Source organism: Bacillus rossius, chromosome 13 (genome assembly GCF_032445375.1).
Source record: "Bacillus rossius redtenbacheri isolate Brsri chromosome 13, Brsri_v3, whole genome shotgun sequence".
In the NCBI taxonomy this organism is placed as follows: domain Eukaryota; kingdom Metazoa; phylum Arthropoda; class Insecta; order Phasmatodea; family Bacillidae; genus Bacillus; species Bacillus rossius.
Window position 1 is genome coordinate 3379626 of NC_086340.1, and position 18971 is coordinate 3398596.

Below are 18971 nucleotides of genomic sequence, written 5' to 3' on the forward strand. Positions count from 1 at the left end.
AACTGCTTATAAACTTGGTCGCAGTTTCGGCTATTACAGTTTCTCCCCCATGAATCCATTCGCGAAAGTGTTCTCGGTGGCCACGTGGCGAGGTTGTGGGTTCGCTCCCGAATACACTGGCACGACTCCATGTTATGAGCACGCCAGGTGGTGCAAAAACTTGTCTCAGAACTGAAACGTTTTAGGTTTAAATCACAGAATTATTAACTTAAAATAACATTTTTTTTTTCGTAACAATCTCAAACCTAAAATGTACTAAGTATGTTACTTGTAATCATCACAAATAATTGTAACTGTTGACATAGGTACATGACATCGTCATTAATAAGCATCTTCATTTGAGGGGCATACTAGTTTTAGTTTCCCATGTATCTGTGGATGAAATAAACAAATTAAAATTAATCATTTCTAGCTCTCGTAAAATATAAAAAAAAATTAGCTCACTTTAATATTTTTTTAAATACAAAACAACACATTTTAAATTGTTTGAAAGTTTTATAAAACTGAACATAACATATTTGCTTCTTTATTACCTACACATGCCATTTGCTACATTTTATAATTTTGTTAGTATTGGACTTAGCCTTGAAATGCTTCTAGGAAACATGACTCAAATGTGATACTTTTAGTAAGTAAAATTTCACTTGCGAACTGATTGGGCACAGGTACATGTGCTTGGCCTGCTATGCACTCGCTTAAAAGTGTCTTCTTCTTCTTTTTTTAATTGTGAACCTAATTTAACAGTGCTTATTGTGAATATGGAATAAAGAAGTAAAGTGGGATGCACCCGCCATGTTGAGATGTTGCGCCACACGGGAAGCCTACGATTCACTCGTCCTTCTTGACATACCCGAATACTCATGTTGGCAAGCCTTCTTTCAACAGACAAGAGAGCCAAACTCCCAATCGTGCATCTTCGCAGTTTTTTTTTTTTTTTGTTCATTGTAAATAAATATACAACTCATGATAACTAATGGTCAATTAAGTTAGGTTAGCTACATTATAAATACTTTAAAACATCGTGGACGGTTGATTTGGTTAGCATAGCTACATTAAAGATACTGTGAAATCATGTAAACGGTTTCCCCCAAGTAAGTACGGAAAAAAAAGAAGCGAGCATGAACTTCGGGTTTGGCTCTCTCGTCTGTGAAAAGAAGGCTTGCCAACGTGAGTATTCGGGTATGTCGGTATGTCCAGAAGGACGAGTGAGTCGTAGGCTTCCCGCGCCACACAGCTAGGCTTCACGGGAAGCCTACAACTCACATAGTTTCGGTTCCCTGCAAGAATTTCCGAAGATTTCCGAAGTTTTGCGTTTTGGTATTAACGCCACTTCAACCGCTATATCAGAAGTTTCCAATGAAAACAAGCATGTTGTGACTGACCTAACCTAACCTAACCCTTCGATTTTTTTAAATTTCAATTTTTGAGAGAAATCCGAAGTTGCACGAACGTGGTAGGGAACCGAAACTACGCGAGTTGTAGGCTTCCCTAGGCTTCCCGCGCGTGGAGGGCAGCAGACAGAGGGTGTGTGTGTGGCGGCAGGGCAGCCCGGGCCATGAAGGAGTGGGGAGGGGCAACCCCGTGTCGCGGCAGCTGGCGGACTGCTGGCGCTCGCTGGCGCGACTCAGGCGGCGACACAAGAGGGCGCTGGCCGGCCTACTCGTGGTGCTGCTCAACTGCCTGCTGGTGGCGTTCCTGGCCGCCGCCGTGGCGCACCATGTGCTGCAGGGTGGGTGTCCTTTCCCGCCCTTCCACCTGTTCCTCACCACCCCGTGGCGCACCACGTGCTGCAGGGTGGGTGTCCCTCCCCTTCTCCTGGGGTTATCGACCGGGGATTTAAAATAGATTCCTGGTTGCGAATGCAGCGTGATCCGCATCCATGCCCATGGGGGCCCCAGGGCGGTAGGGCCAAATGGCTAAGAGCGCTGGGTCAAAAAAGAAAAAGGGCGGGGAGGGGGGGAAACCCCTTGCACTGCATAATCATAATCATGTACCTTCGGGACTTCGACAGCATATAATTTCGTTTTTATTGTGTGGCTGTTCACTGTTTTTTTTTTGCGCCAATATTCCTTAAATAACAATATTTCTCTTTTAAGATTGTTATGAAAAGAATAAATGTTTTAAGTTAATAATTCTGTGATTTCGCATGCATTAAAACAATTATTTGTTATTTTTTTTTTCAAAGTCAAAGATTGAGAGTTAAGGCTCAGAATAAAGTGATTTGTTCAGGTTAGTGGATACATTTTTACAATTAAAATGTTTACCTTTTTTTTATTTTTGGTCACTAAAATATGTTTGATCTTTCAAAACTAACTATTGCTACTTCAATCACAGACTGCTGCACCGTTATTAAACGAAAAAACTACCTAGTTTCGAAAGTACCGGGAATTTTCGGTTCCCTTGAAGGCTGGTACCGAAAGTCTCGGTTCTGAAAATCGGTTACAGTTCCGAGTACCCTACTCCTCCAGTTCTGTCTCTGGTCGCGAGGACACAAGCTGTGGGTGCTGGTGAAGACATGGTCCTGTGATCTCGGTGACCTGAGCATGTGTGCAGCATGCACCAGTGATGCCAACTTGGGAGTCTTCCCCCCAAATGGGTGGGAAAAAATTTTAAAAAGTGCATTTTATGGGGGAAAATATTTTTTTTTAGGGAGAATGAATATTTGTATATATATATATATATATATATATATATATATATATATATATATATGCATATTTATTTCACACGCTGAGACTAAAGTAAACAGGGCTGGTCCCGGGCCCTTGTGGGGGGCCATGACCTAGGAGCAGGTAACTTCTTGCAGTTGAGTGACTTGTGGTCCCACACGGTGTTCGCAGGCAGCGAGGACATAGACTGGTGCAACGGCCTGGGCATCCTCATCATCATGGTCAGCCTGCTCTACCTCTCCATGTTCTACTACCTGGTGGTGAAGAGGCAGTTCGGGGCCACCCTCGCCAGGGTCGCGCTGCAGCCCTGTGGCAGGGTCTGGGACAAGGTCTGGGGCATAACGTACGTCACCGAGCCGCGCAGCGATGACCGTCTGCGCTTGATTCCCCGACACGTGCTCAGTTGCATCGGTCATTTTTGACGTGACGACGTCTAATAAATCGATGAACGCCGGCTGCACGCACAAAAAAGTGTCCCTTTCCACACATTGTCCCGTTACGCTGTGACCCGTTACGCTCATTGTACGCTTGCGCCGCATCTATCTCTCTTCCACTCGATTGGAACAACCATCGATTTTGACTTTTCCAAGGCACATTAAACTTGAAACACTCCCGTTCGTTTCCTACTTTTCCCATCATCGTCCTATACTTAACAGAATAACACAGTTTGGAAGAAGTTAAATAGCAAACATGTATAAACGTTATAGTTAAAATAATCTGTTCGTTAAAGTAATTAACATATTTGAATTGATGAGTGCAAATAAAAATAAATTTATCAATTAAATTGTAGATTTCATTTCACTCCTTTGTATCCATACAAGATAGTGATAATTCAATAAAAATGATTCAAATTTTATTCATAAAAGTATGCAATCATTTCATCAATGTTTTGTTATGACGTCACGTTAAACTATCGTCCATAAACCGACTTTACAGACAACCAATTTTTTTTTAAACGAGGTTTCCAAAATAAATCATGCCTGTGTCAAGTATTGACCCTGTCCTAATTTATGCACCCTGTTGCACGTTGATGTGTATAATGTACCTGCGTGTACCCCCAGGAGGAAGTGTGACTGATCACTTCTCACGGCCAGCCACAAGCGTCGCGACAGTGAATGTTGACTTCTCTAACTGTCCAAAGACAGGACCCCTGCAGTTTTATAAAATAAGAAACTGGTACTGCAAGCCGTGCAAATAGCTGAACAATACAAGATGGTAGGGCTCTGCCTGCCTTCAAAGTCATTCACAGGAGCTACATTCTTTGTTTAGATATGCTGTATTACCCATGAGGTTACTCATCATCAGTGTGATTAACTTGGTGTGTGACAACATTTAGATGTGTTACATTTCTTAGTCGGCATTGTTCACATGCTTCAGGCAGGCTTGAGCAGGGTGTATTTGTTTCCGCAGGTAGTCAGCATTTAAGATATATCCTTTAGGATCCCTGCCAATATGATGCTTTCTACCGCTTCTCTCTTGTATTGATTTGTTCATCAAGGAAACAAAGAGATACGTGATAACGTCTTATAAATCGATGAATGCCGGCTGCACGCAAGAAAAAGCATGACTCATTGCCATGTTCCGCCTGAGCCGAGGGTGCAAGAACCGGCCAACCACCGTGCGAGAAAATCTTGTATAATAGTCTATCAAACAGGTTAAGGCGGGCTTTTTAACCAATTGTGCGTTATTATATTTAAACAAATTATTTAAATTAAATTTGCAATAACTGTAAATAATGTTTGAAAATTAAAAAGTATGCAATTTTTCATTAATGTTTTCTTATGACGTTATCACGTAAAATTATCGTCCGTAAACCGACTTTACAGACAACCCCCTTATTTATAATATAAAAATGCAATAATTTAATATTCTTACTCAAATTATGCATGCCAGTCCTACCGCAGAATCCTCCACGCTCTTTATGACTCATTTATGTACTTATACTATTTAACTTGCTTTAACTTTATGATCAGTTTTAAATTAATTTCTATGTGGACTACATATGTGCAAACCATTGTGACCGAGACATGTGATCTCTTTTTTTGCAGATTGGTCAGGATGTTGGTTTACTGTGCGTTGTTGGCGTCTCTGATCATCTTCCTCGTCCTGGACACTGCCGACAACAGGGAGCGACTCATCTCGTTTCTGGGACTCGTAGTTCTTCTCCTCATTGGATTCCTGTTTTCTAAGCACCCTGACCAAGTACTTACACACTTGTACTTCTGTGCATCATCTTGTTTGCGGTTTAACCTGGGATTCTGAGATCCCTCCGCAACAATTTTAACTTATTAGCAATTAATTTAAGGGCTAGAAGTAATAAAAATTCATACAGTTAACTTTGTGTAGCACAGCCTTTCCTGTTGGTGGGCTTCGATAACTTTGGCCAGCAACAATGAATTCAATATAATTAACCATTTAGGCAGTGTTAAATAATATAAATGATTATGTATTGAAATTTTTTTTGTCATGTCGATGCCTGAGTTTTAGTAAGTGTGTGGTGCAGGCTTTTTGTGAAACTTTTTTTTTAATTAGTAGAGACCGGAAAAATTTGCGGGATCAATGACCTCTAGGATAGAATCCAATATCCTCTACACACTCGGGCAAATGCTAACTGTTCATTGGCTGCTGACTTGTGAGTCGTCTCGACTGGGTGGCCTGTGATTCGACACTTCTATCAGTGAGGGTCTCTAATTGGACCTCAGTCCTCCAGATTAACAGTGAACCAATGGCACAAGCAGCACTAAGGTATAATTATTTTAATTTTAGCATAACACGAAATGAACCCGCGAATTTTTCAGGTCTCTATTAATTAGTCATGGTAATATTTGTATCAATCTGATAACATCGAATTTTCATATCTATTGAGCTACGTGTATTTGGTTAGTTGTGGTTTTTAATGTGTAATGTTGATACTAATGTGTTTTTTTTAATGGAGTTGACGTGAATTATGCTGCCCCCGTGGCACAGCAGAATAACACGCTCTCCTGGTCGCAGATCGTGTGGCGGCCGGTGTTCTGGGGCCTGGCGTTGCAGTTCGTGTTCGGCCTGCTGACCATCCGCTGGGTGGTGGGTCGCCTGATCTTCCAGTGCGTCGGCGACCACGTCACCACCTTCCTGCTCTACACCAACAACGGCTCGTCCTTCGTGTTCGGGGACTTCCTGGTCATCCAGCAAGGCCTCTTCGCCTTCCAGGTGCGCCCGCGAACCAGCGACTAGACGTGCATGCAGCTTCACTGGTTGCTGTACTCGGAGGCGTGCCACCTTAGTTGCCTGCTCGTTAGAACGGTCTCGTGCGGAACACACCAAACTTGAGTCTCCTGGAAGAGCTCCAAAATCTTGTGAATATATACTGCTCAGTCACATCTCTTGAAACTGACAATTCTGTGGACAGCCTTCAAGAAGAGAACTTGTCTGCAGTATTCATATGGTAAACCAAAAGAATAATAGAAATGAACTGGCAGATTAAAAAAGACCTTCTACAAATGCTATTGTTTCAGTTTATTTACATGAGCACTTATTATTTCAATTGACAACGTGGTAGAACAAGCATTTAAATATTTTAAGAATCTCTTAACTGAAAAAAATAAGTCGCAGAAGTTTCTTCTATTGTTGAGGACTGCAGACGGTAGGCCAAAGGTCCTGGCTTCAATTCCCATCCAAGTTGGAATCTTCTGATTTACAGAAAATTCCCTTGCCATGTTCAGGACCGAGCGTCTTGTAGACCTTCCATCCCTGTGCTGCAGAAGGCAGTAACGCACCACAGCAGGATCACACTTGCCACGAGAGCCTCGGGTGCGACGGCACAGAGCCGGCGACGAGGCGGTCACCAATCGGAACCCGTGCTGCGCAGGTGATGCCCGTGATCTTCTTCTTCTGCTTCTGCGTGCAAATCCTCTACTACTATGGCGCGATGCAGGCCATCGTGATCAAGCTGGGCTGGCTGCTGCAGAAGTCCATGGGCACCACCGTCGCAGAGTCCGTCAACGCCTCGGCGAGCGTTTTCCTGGGTATGGTGAGTCTGGACTACGTATGCTAGCTAAGTGTCTTGGACCCCATTTCAGAATATGTAGTTAGCTTAAATGTTTGAGTGATTTTAGGAGTCTCTTTAATATAAAATAAATCATATTAACATGATTAACATTAAGGCTAACTCTAACGTAACAATGCATACACACACCTTTATTTTTATTTCAGCATATTATATGTATTTTAAACAAATACCAGGCAAAAGTATTGACGACAGTCGTCGTACCCTCCCAGATGCAGAGGCCGTACCTGGCCACCGACGTGGGCCTGAGGGAGGTTTGTCCCCCCAGTGCACCATCGGTGTAGTGCGACGGCCAGGGACGCACCCGCGTGCGCCCTAGCATGCCAGTGGGCTTCTTTTAGTGTTACAAATAATTCTGCTTTTATGTATTTTTAAATGGTCACGAGCCTCAATAATTGTGTATGTTTTGTAATCTTAACTAATTAACTGATGTGTAAATTCGCTTTTGATTAATGTCTCGCTAAGTTGTGTAAATATTCTGTGATTTTTCTCAAGTGTTTCGCCGTACTAGTAATGTAATCGCAGCCTGGCGCGTCGCGGGGTGGGGCCTCTCCCACGCCGGCCGATTTCTCCTCCCCTCCTCCGCGGCCCGCGGGCCTCGGTCCGCTGGCGGGCGGGGAAGGGCAGTGGTGTTCTGGGCGCGATCGAGAGCAGACGTGCACGCCGCTCCGCGCTGCTCGAGAGGCGCGTCTTATCAGCTCGTGGTCCGACGACAGTGTAACATCACGGGTTGTCGCTGCAGCCGAGCTGCATCCGTTGTATCGTTCGCCATATTGAGTCTTACGAGTTTTCCGGGACGTCACCAGACGAACGTCATAGACAGCGTACGCGCAGTTACGGACCGCCGAACCTCGCAGTCAGTACGAGACTTTTACGTAACGGACCGCGCACGCGTTGCGTATCTTTACGGAGCAACCTTAATCGGGGCCATTGTTACGAGAGAAACTTCCCAGTTTGTGTCGGGACGTGTTAACGGACGAGACTTTCTTCCGGGAGTCCGAGTCGTAGCGGGGAGGGCGCTCGTTCCACGACGGGTCCGCCAAGCTGCGGCAGGCTCTCGAAACGACAATAAAAGGGGCTCGTGGAACAGTCAACACCGAGTTATCCTTGGGACTGCCTACCATTCTTCCTCCTCACCTAATATTCCCTCCAGGTCCCGTATTTCCCGGTCCCGGCCACGTTGGCCTGGACCCACACCTCACCGGCGAGAGCTGCACGGGCAAGACAGGGCAATTACGCAAACGGGGAATCAGGGACCTAAAGCCGAGAGACGTTAGTATATTCTAGAAATTGTGACTTTCGGACCCTCTGTACCTGTCACCTGTGATCTTTAAAGTTTGGTTTTCTTGCAGTAGCTACGTGACTCGTAGGTAATATTGCAAGCTGGTGACTGACGTGCGTTTTGGCTTGTCCGCATCTCCCGGCCAGTCCGAGGCTCCGCTGCTCATCCAGACGTACCTGAAGGACCTCACCCGGTCCGAGATGCATGCCATCATGACGGGGGGCTTCTCGACCGTCGCAGGTACGCACCGCGGGGAGTCCCGCGCAGGCAGACAACCCGGTTATATTGTATTTACCTTCAGTACGAACACTAATTACAACACTATTTTTGCACAAGATGAGGTATAAAGCCTATTAAAAAAGAGTTCTTCTGTCTTCACCTTTCTACGTTCTCTTTAAAATTTCAATTTTAATGCAATTAATAACTAAATTACTAGTGGGCGAATGTAAACAACATTCGAAACGTGTGTGTATGTGAAGTAGTAAACAACAATTATTGTAGGTGCAGGAAAACAGTTATTTTGTACGAACCTCGGGGATTAGTACAAGTGTTACCAATTAATTTGATAGGAAACTGCAATAGAACAATAGCATTGAAGAAGCAAGGTGCCTAATGAAGGACATGTGAACTCTTACAAAAAAAAAAAATACTTTCCAAGGAATTTTCGTTCAACAAATAACAGTTTATTTGTTCAAAACAAGTAAAGTAACATGCCACTATGAAACTGACAGCGATAAGTCGGAAGTAAGCACATAGAGGCACAAAGAGGGAGAGGAGGAAGGAGGGAAAGATTCTTGTTTAGCGATGACGTCACACTCGTAAATGTCTTCTTGCTGCCGGCACAATTCAAGTAACGGTTCTCGCAGAGTGGAAATGAAATCAGTTCCCAAACACTTGAACACTGATGTGGCGGTGGTCAGGTGCAGGGAAAGGTTGTGCAGTGGGTACCCGCTCTCTGTCTCGATTGTTCCGTGCGAGGTTCGCTACACCCCACCGCCGCTGCGCGCAGGCACGGTGCTGGCTGCGTACATCTCCTTCGGCGTGGAGCCCGCGCACCTGATCACGGCGTCCGTGATGTCGGCGCCCGCCGCGCTGTGCTACGCCAAGCTGTTCTACCCGGAGACAGAGCAGAGCCGCAACAGGGTGGAGCAGATTGTCGTCACCAAGGAGTGAGTGGTCTGCCCCCCCCCCCCCCCCCTTTCCCCGAGGCCCAGTTGCCGTGGGAACCACGACAAACCAGAACTCGGAATTGCCTGTCCGGGTCCGGGATTTAAAACCAGCAATCTCCGCAACGCAAGGACAATGTCCGACCACTACACCAGCTTGCTTCAGACCTTTTTTTTTTTTTTTAATGTGTCACGTTAATTAATTTTTTTAAAATGAAATCTGTTAATTTTAAGAGATAGCATATTACTCAACAAATAGGTATGATTAGAGACCCGGAAAATTCGCGGGTTCAATGACCTCCAGGATAGACTCCACTATCCTCTACACACTCGGGCAAATGCCAACTGTTCATTGGCTGCTGACTTGTGATACGACACTTCTATGAGTGAGGGTCTCTAATTGGCCCTAAGTCCTCCAGATTAACAGTAAACCAATGACAGAAGCAGCACTAAGGTATAATTATTTGAATTTTAGCATAACACGAAATGAACCCGCGAATTTTCCGAGTCTCTAGGAATGATACTTAAATGTTCCAATGATACTTCAAAAAAAGTGTCATTTTGACTGATAACATGATGCACTTTTTTCAAAATAATGATTTGTAATAAGCATCTCTTAACTTTTTGGAACAAAGTTGAGTATTCCATTGTTTAAATACTTTCGTTGGATTAATATTTAAAAGTTTGCCCCAAATACAGAATTAAGTTTTGATTAAAAATGCTGATTATTTTCATAATTTTAGTTGCTTTTTAGTATATAATGGTGTTTTAACCTTAATTTTGGTGTTGATATGCTTTTTGGTTTTATCACAATTCACCATATAATGTGGTCACTCGTCATACCTATGATGCTACAATAGACACACTAATCTGGAGGAGGGGTAGAGGGAATTTGGGGACTGGAGTCTCTCCAAAGTACAATAGTATTTATTGTAGTTTACTATTATGTATGACATAGTCAAGTGATTGTACTCATTGCTTGATGTTTGTGTAAACATCAGGGATGGTCCGGTGAAAACCCAAAAAACCATCACATATTACTATTACAAATATTATTTTTGGGGACAAAGATAAAAAGAAAAAAATATCAGCAGAAAGCAAAATTAATAAATTCTAACACGCCTTCTTTGTGCCGTCAGCTACAGTTTACAAGTACAATGTTTGTGTACATTTTTGATTTAAAAAAAAAAAAAAAAAAAAACTGTTTTAAAACTATAACTTTTTTGTTAGATACTTTATCAAAAAGTTGTAATTTTTTTTTTTTTCCAAAACTTTAATACTTCGACTCTTGTGTCGAATTATTGGGTTTGAGGTACTCTGAGAAATAAAATATTTAATAATAAGATTAATAATGAAATAAATTTGATAATAATTGATTTAATTACCATATCAAAAATCCTGACCAAATCACACGTACAAGTGAATTTTAATAAAAAAATGCCGTGCGAGGTCCCTGTGCACGATGATGGAGGAACGCCCAGGCTGGCAGAGAGCAAGCGCGGTGCCGTGTGTGCGCAGTGACTCGACGAGCGTGCTGGACGCGGCGGTGAAGGGCGTCACGGCCGGGATACAGATAGTGCTGGGCATCGTGGCCAACATCATCGCGTTCCTGGCGTTCGTCGCGTTCCTGGACGGCGTGCTGGGCTGGGCCGGGCGGCTGGTGGGGATCCCCGACGTCACCTTCGTGGTGAGCGGTCCTCCGCGCCGCATAGGCGTACCCAGGGGGGGGGGTGTTTCAGAGGTTCAAACCCCCTCCGGAATAAAGGCAAGAATATCATGAACACTCGTGTCATTCGAAACTCATTTTCTGAAGTTTCACACCGAGCGACGAGAGAGAACGTCACCAAGCAGCCCAATTGGTAAGTTAACGTAAACAAATTTGAATTGCAGTGGTTGGTTCATGAATGTCCACTACAACATCCACATCGACCCGATGAATGTGGTTACTGAATTTGCAAAAAAAAAAAAAAATACAGAAGAATTATTCTGTAAAAAGTTTGTACGCTTAAGAAATATTATTATAAACAATTAGATTTTGGTGTTTATGCAGTTTTTCTTAAAAATCAGAAACCACCCCTCCCCCCCCCCCCCCCTCGAAAAAAATCTGGAAGAACACCCCCCCGAAATAAAATTCTGGGTACGCCTATGCCGCGCCGTCAGCTCACGGCGCGGCTTCCCTTGTGATTCTGCGCCAACTGCACGTTCCTATGAAGGGGTGGTTCGGAATTGAGATCACAGGAGCACTTGCGTTAGCAATGTCCGCAGGCTCTCGCGGGCCATCGTCTGAAGTAGCTTGGACGTCTGGGTTGTGGCCGCGTCCCAGGCGAATAATTCACCCGACGTTTAGGTCGACATTGCAGTCGCCATCATCTTTTTCTTTATGCATGCTCTTTCTAAGTGACCCCGTCATGAACGGTAACGGCATACTGTTGTTACATGCCTACACGATTCTGCTGAATGGGGCCCTGAACATCGCCAACATGGCTGCTTAAGGGGAAATTCTGGAAATTGTGTCTTTGGCACTACATGCTCCATACACTTGCTCTGGTCTGTACCTCTCTGCTCCCTGATGATGGCGACTGCAATGTCGACCGAAACGTCGGGTGGAATGTTCGCCAAGGACACGGCTACAACCCAAGAAGCCAAGCTTACTGCATTTGTGTTAGTTATAATCCGCGGGAACTCGGGAAACTTAACTGCTAACGAGTGATCGTGACACAGTCAGTACGGCAACATTTTTTTTTTTTTTAATTTTGAGTAAATGCCTTTTTACATTTCACTGATAGCAGATAACAAGTCACCTGTATGCGGTGACATACAGTATTTGCAACAGAAAAAAAAATACAATGCTTGTGTAGTGTTAACATCAGTGACTGACTTAGGTAATTACTGATATAAAATTAACTTAAAAAACAAATTGTTTAATGTTATATTGTTAATACTCACTGGTTTCATCTACAAAAAAAAATATCCTAACACGTTTCAAACTTGACTGAGAAATTTATGAATTTAATTATGTAGTCACATTCTGGCATATGTAGCAATATATTTTTTTTAAAAACTCTTTGACATATAGTAGTTTTAACACAAATTTACATGCAAGTTTTTTTTAAATGGTTCGGGATTTTTTGCTGTTCCAGAACATTCTTGGCTACATATTCGTCCCTCTGGCCTGGGTAATGGGAGTCCAGTGGAGCGAGTGTCAGAATGTGGCCCAGCTCATCGGACTGAAGACCATCGTGAACGAGTTTGTGGCCTATCAGCGGCTAGGCGAGATGAAGAAAAACGGGTTGTTATCGGTAAGCTGCAAGAACGTACGTTATTCAGGAACAGGAGGTGAATCTGCCTTTTTGAAAAAAAATTTTGGTGCATAACAAGTGTGATTGTTTTGTAAATGGCTTAGCATCAGATAAGCTGACAGCACACAAATGCTTCCTGAAAATATAAGTGCACAAAGTTTATTAAAATGACCTATCAGGAATTTTTTTTGACTACTACTTACTATAGCTATATCTACTAAGCAATTCGATGAAAATAATGTACTAAAATGAATGCTAGAATATTCTGGTTTCTCAAATTACTCGTATGTATAGACTAGAATTAGTTAAGTTTGCTGATGGTAATTGCTGATTGGACAAACATATCTGATTGTTAGGAACAATATTGTGTGTACAGTAAATTGTGATGAAAACAAAATAAACACCATAGAGCACTGAAATGCAAGTTATATAATGGAATTATTATAACTTTACACCAAAAATAAATTCAAATCATATAAAAAGTGATTTATTTTAATGTTTGAAATTCAAGGAATGTCATTATTACATATGGACAAAAAATTGTATACCGAAGTGCATGGATCAAAAAAATTGATTTAATATGTTGAAGTTGTGCATACCCCATAATTGAATCACTTTTAGACCACAACTGCTCACTAATTAGTTTTTTTAATGTTCTGAATGTATTGGTTTTAGACGCAGTACATTTTACGTTAATTTGGTAAAGTAAGTACTATTATTATAAAATGGCTTTTATAAAAATTCATACAATAACAATCTAATCCTCTGTTTTTAAAAATGAAGTTGGACCGAACACGAAACCTACAAAACTCGCCCACCGCCTGTAACACTGTTACAAACACGCAGGCCCGGTCCGAGGCCATCGCGACCTACGCCCTGTGCGGCTTCTCCAACCCGGGCTCCGTGGGAATCCTGATGGGCTCGCTCATCACCCTGGCGCCCAGCAAGCGGCCCGAGATCACGGGCGTGGCCTACCGCGCCTTCTTCGCCGGCAGCGCCGTCTGCTTCATGACCGCCTGCATCGCAGGTGCGCCTAACACCCTCCCGATCAACAACAGGGAGCAATCCCTACCAGTTCAGGTTGTCTCCAAGGCTCTAATACCCTCCCAACCAATAACAGGGAGCGATCCCTCACAGTTCTGGTCGTCTCCAAGCCTCTAATACCCTCCCGATCAACAACAGGGAGCGATCCCTAACAGTTCTCGTCGTCTCCAAGCCTCTAATACCCTCCCGATCAACAACAGAGAGCGATCCCTAACAGTTCTCGTCGTCTCCAAGCCTCTAATACCCTCCCAACCAATAACAGGGAGCGATCCCTAACAGTTCTGGTCGTCTCCAAGCCTCTAATACCCTCCCGATCAACAACAGGGAGTGATCCCTAACAGTTCTGGTCGTCTCCAAGCCTCTAATACCCTCCCAATCAACAACAGGGAGCGATCCCTAACAGTTCTCGTCGTCTCCAAGCCTCTAATACCCTCCCAATCAACAACAGGGAGCGATCCCTACCAGTTCTGGTCGTCTCCAAGCCTCCAATTCCCTCCCTATCAACAACAGGGAGCTATCCCTAACAGTTCTCGTCGTCTCCAAGCCTCTAATACCCTCCCAATCAACAACAGGGAGCGATCCCTACCAGTTCTGGTCGTCTCCAAGCCTCCAATTCCCTCCCTATCAACAACAGGGAGCGATCCCTAACAGTTCTCGTCGTCTCCAAGCCTCTAATACCCTCCCGATCAACAACAGGGAGCGATCCGTAACAGTTCTGGTCGTCTCCAAGCCTCTAATACCCTCCCAATCAACAACAGGGAGCGATCCCTAACAGTTCTCGTCGTCTCCAAGCCTCTAATCTCCCGATCAACAACAGGGAGCGATCCGTAACAGTTCTGGTCGTCTCCAAGGCTCTAATACCCTCCCAATCAACAACAGGGAGCGATCCCTAACAGTTCTCGTCGTCTCCAAGCCTCTACTACCCTCCCGATCAACAACAGGGAGCGATCCGTAACAGTTCTGGTCGTCTCCAAGCCTCTAATACCCTTCCAATCAACAACAGGGAGCGATCCCTAACAGTTCTCGTCGTCTCCAAGCCTCTAATACCCTCCCTATCAACAACAGGGAGCGATCCCTAACAGTTCTCGTCGTCTCCAAGCCTCCAATTCCCTCCCGATCAACAACAGGGAGCGATCCCTAACAGTTCTCGTCGTCTCCAAGCCTCTAATACCCTCCCGATCAACAACAGGGAGCGATCCGTAACAGTTCTGGTCGTCTCCAAGGCTCTAATACCCTCCCAATCAACAACAGAGAGCGATCCCTAACAGTTCTCGTCGTCTCCAAGCCTCTAATACCCTCCCGATCAACAACAGGGAGCGATCCGTAACAGTTCTGGTCGTCTCCAAGCCTCTAATACCCTCCCAATCAACAACAGGGAGCGATCCCTAACAGTTCTCGTCGTCTCCAAGCCTCTAATACCCTCCCGATCAACAACAGGGAGCGATCCGTAACAGTTATGTCGTCTCCAAGGCTCTAATACCCTCCCAATCAACAACAGGGAGCGATCCCTAACAGTTCTGGTCGTCTCCAAGGCTCTAATACCCTCCCAATCAACAACAGGGAGCGATCCCTAACAGTTCTGGTCGTCTCCAAGCCTCTAATACCCTCCCAATCAACAACAGGGAGCGATCCCTAACAGTTCTCGTCGTCTCCAAGCCTCTAATACCCTCCCGATCAACAACAGGGAGCGATCCGTAACAGTTCTGGTCGTCTCCAAGCCTCTAATACCCTCCCAATCAACAACAGGGAGCGATCCCTAACAGTTCTCGTCGTCTCCAAGCCTCTAATACCCTCCCGATCAACAACAGGGAGCGATCCGTAACAGTTCTGGTCGTCTCCAAGGCTCTAATACCCTCCCAATCAACAACAGGGAGCGATCCCTAACAGTTCTCGTCGTCTCCAAGCCTCTAATACCCTCCCGATCAACAACAGGGAGCGATCCGTAACAGTTCTGGTCGTCTCCAAGCCTCTAATACCCTCCCAATCAACAACAGGGAGCGATCCCTATCAGTTCTCGTCGTCTCCAAGCCTCTAATACCCTCCCGATCAACAACAGGGAGCGATCCGTAACAGTTCTGGTCGTCTCCAAGGCTCTAATACCCTCCCAATCAACAACAGGGAGCGATCCCTAACAGTTCTCGTCGTCTCCAAGGCTCTAATACCCTCCCGATCAACAACAGGGAGCGATCCCTACCAGTTCTGGTCGTCTCCAAGCCTCCAATTCCCTCCCTATCAACCACAGGGAGCGATCCCTAACAGTTCTCGTCGTCTCCAAGCCTCTAATACCCTCCCGATCAACAACAGGGAGCGATCCGTAACAGTTCTGGTCGTCTCCAAGCGTCTTATACCCTCCCGATCAACAACAGGGAGCGATCCCTAACAGTTCTGGTCGTCTCCAAGCCTCTAATACCCTCCCGATCAACAACAGGGTGCGATCCCTAACAGTTCTGGTCGTCTCCAAGCCTCTAATACCCTCCCGATCAACAACAGGGAGCGATCCCTAACAGTTCTGGTCGTCTCCAAGCCTCTAATACCCTCCCAACCAATAACAGGGAGCGATCCCTAACAGTTCTGGTCGTCTCCAAGCCTCTAATACCCTCCCGATCAACAACAGGGTGCGATCCCTAACAGTTCTGGTCGTCTCCAAGCCTCTAATACCCTCCCGATTAACAACAGGGAGCGATCCCTCACAGTTCTGGTCGTCTCCAAGCCTCTAATACCCTCCCAACCAATAACAGGGAGCGATCCGTAACAGTTCTCGTCGTCTCCAAGCCTCTAATACCCTCCCGATCAACAACAGGGAGCGATCCGTAACAGTTCTGGTCGTCTCCAAGGCTCTAATACCCTCCCAATCAACAGGGAGCGATCCCTAACAGTTCTCGTCGTCTCCAAGCCTCTAATACCCTCCCGATCAACAACAGGGAGCGATCCGTAACAGTTCTGGTCGTCTCCAAGGCTCTAATACCCTCCCAATCAACAACAGGGAGCGATCCCTAACAGTTCTCGTCGTCTCCAAGGCTCTAATACCCTCCCGATCAACAACAGGGAGCGATCCCTACCAGTTCTGGTCGTCTCCAAGCCTCCAATTCCCTCCCTATCAACAACAGGGAGCGATCCCTAACAGTTCTCGTCGTCTCCAAGCCTCTAATACCCTCCCGATCAACAACAGGGAGCGATCCGTAACAGTTCTGGTCGTCTCCAAGCGTCTTATACCCTCCCGATCAACAACAGGGAGCGATCCCTAACAGTTCTGGTCGTCTCCAAGCCTCTAATACCCTCCCGATCAACAACAGGGTGCGATCCCTAACAGTTCTGGTCGTCTCCAAGCCTCTAATACCCTCCCGATCAACAACAGGGTGCGATCCCTAACAGTTCTGGTCGTCTCCAAGCCTCTAATACCCTCCCGATTAACAACAGGGAGCGATCCCTCACAGTTCTGGTCGTCTCCAAGCCTCTAATATGGACCATAAAGACTTTGCTTGTTTTCTACTAGAAACAGATTTATAATGCATCCGATATTTGAAGGCAGCCCTTACATTGAAAATGTTAGATATTGTTTCCAAAATTGTAGACCAATCCGTACGTAGGGGCGACCTTTCTGCGGTAAATACAGTATGCAAAATGATTTTTTCAGGAATCCTGCTGACAGAAGACCATTACTCAACCAACAACTACCAGAGCAACGTATCTGCAACGTCGCTGCACTGAGCGAGATGCGCTGCACATGGCTGTCAAGACTTGCAGCACATCGCTACTCTGGTGCCTCTTACATGACAGCTGTCGGTATTATTCCACATGGTCGTGCATAATCATCCAAGTCCAAGCATAACAGAAGTGATAAATATCAAAGTGCATTTAACATGGTGAATAATTACATACCTTATGAAAATGAAATCTTGAGAATTTTCTCACACGATTAGGAGGCTGTCTCCCAGAAACTTGCTCAACATGTGTGCAGATGTCCTAGTGAAAACTGTGCTGTTGGCTCCAATGGAAAGTTTAAGCTGCTCAATAGTCAGTAGCAAATAATAGAACGCCAATTCGCTGAAATTACTTTCCAGCTCAAGCAGTAAAAATTTACATTTTTTTAATTTACTCTTATTTTGTCCGAAAAGTAAGTCACCTAATATAGGTATAAATGTGAAAGATGACATGAAATTTATATTAAAATGAACAGTATTTACTCGCAAATGAGTTGCCCCCTCGTATGGGTCACACCCTTAATTCTGGGCCAAAAAATCTAACTTTTTCACAGGTAAGTCAGTCGTTTGAATGTGTATAGCGCCATAAATCAGTCTCCAGTAGAATACAAGTGAAGTCTTTAAGGTACTGTCTCATTTTATTGCCGCGTCATTCTTCCCCTCACTCCTATATGGCATTCCCCCCCCCCCCCTCCCCCTTTCCTAAGCAGTATCTAATAAAAAAATACAAAGGAAAAGTATTTTCTTCCCAGGTCTTTTTTTACCTGTCGCCTTACCCAAAAGAGAAAAGACGCCGTTCTTAAATAATGACACGCACACTCTTTACAGTTGTTTTTGTCACGAATTGAAATGTTGCAGTAGAAAGTGTGGGGAATCTAATGTGAAAACAATGTTTGGACACAGTTTAGTAAAAAAAAAAAAACCTGTCTAGATAGAGACATGATGATTGAGTTTGGTGCCAGTTCACAGACATTTAATGGCCACACTAACTCACACCCACACATATTCCCTTCCCGTTATTATCTCTATATCTCTCTCTCTCTTTTGATGGTTCCCCCCTTGCCAAGTACCACAGCTCGGCAGCAGACTCAGCTTAACGGCGCAGTTCACGATGCTTAAACACAATGCTGATATATTATAACTAAACAATTTTTACTTACTCGTGACATATTTATTAAAACCAAACACAGGCTAATTATTTAAGCACAAAGTCAACCACAACAGTGCCATGTTAATTTTTTTATTTTTATCCAAAATGGAAAATTCGTACATGGAGCGCAGTACATTTTATTAAACAAAAAAATTGGCATAAAATCTGCGAGCCATACGCTTGTAAATACGGTACTATACCATCACTTGAAATTCAGAGTAAAAATGCATAACATGGAGTCCATGTAATCATAACAGTCATAAGGCCGATTCTAATTGATACACAAGAGAAGAATGACCACTAATTTTTGGTCACCTCACTATTAAAAGGTGATTTAAGTAGAAACAAAAGAGATCCATTCCACTTCCACAAAAACCTAAATAAAATTTCAAAAGGTAGATAGCATATTTGAATATTTCTCACGACATCTAATTACAAGTACCATATACTTCTGATAATCCGGCACATTTGGGGTTTTGCATGTGTCGGATTTTTGAAACTGCCGGAGTACCAGGCAGTGTCTTCCGCAATCGCTACACACTAAGTTGTAGAGCAAATATATCTGTCTGCAAGCTAGTGCTTGGCAGCAAAAAATGTTTTGCAGGAACATAA

General features: G+C 44.4%; 1 protein-coding gene across 3 annotated transcripts in view; it reads left to right on the forward strand.

Annotated features, from left to right (window-relative positions):
• LOC134538114 (uncharacterized transporter YutK-like) overlaps window positions 1-17837 on the forward strand; it is a 30918-nt gene extending 13081 nt beyond the window's left edge. For all 3 annotated transcript variants that reach the window (XM_063379143.1, XM_063379142.1, XM_063379141.1), the window contains exons 4-14: window positions 1543-1729; window positions 2841-3012; window positions 4718-4871; window positions 5664-5861; window positions 6520-6681; window positions 8146-8239; window positions 9009-9168; window positions 10684-10852; window positions 12306-12464; window positions 13311-13491; window positions 17143-17837. In XM_063379143.1, the coding sequence (XP_063235213.1) occupies window positions 1543-1729; window positions 2841-3012; window positions 4718-4871; window positions 5664-5861; window positions 6520-6681; window positions 8146-8239; window positions 9009-9168; window positions 10684-10852; window positions 12306-12464; window positions 13311-13491; window positions 17143-17216 (1710 nt within the window). In that variant the 3' untranslated portion in view covers window positions 17217-17837. The remainder of the gene's footprint in view (window positions 1-1542; window positions 1730-2840; window positions 3013-4717; window positions 4872-5663; window positions 5862-6519; window positions 6682-8145; window positions 8240-9008; window positions 9169-10683; window positions 10853-12305; window positions 12465-13310; window positions 13492-17142) is intronic.
• Window positions 17838-18971: the final 1134 nt, after the last annotated feature.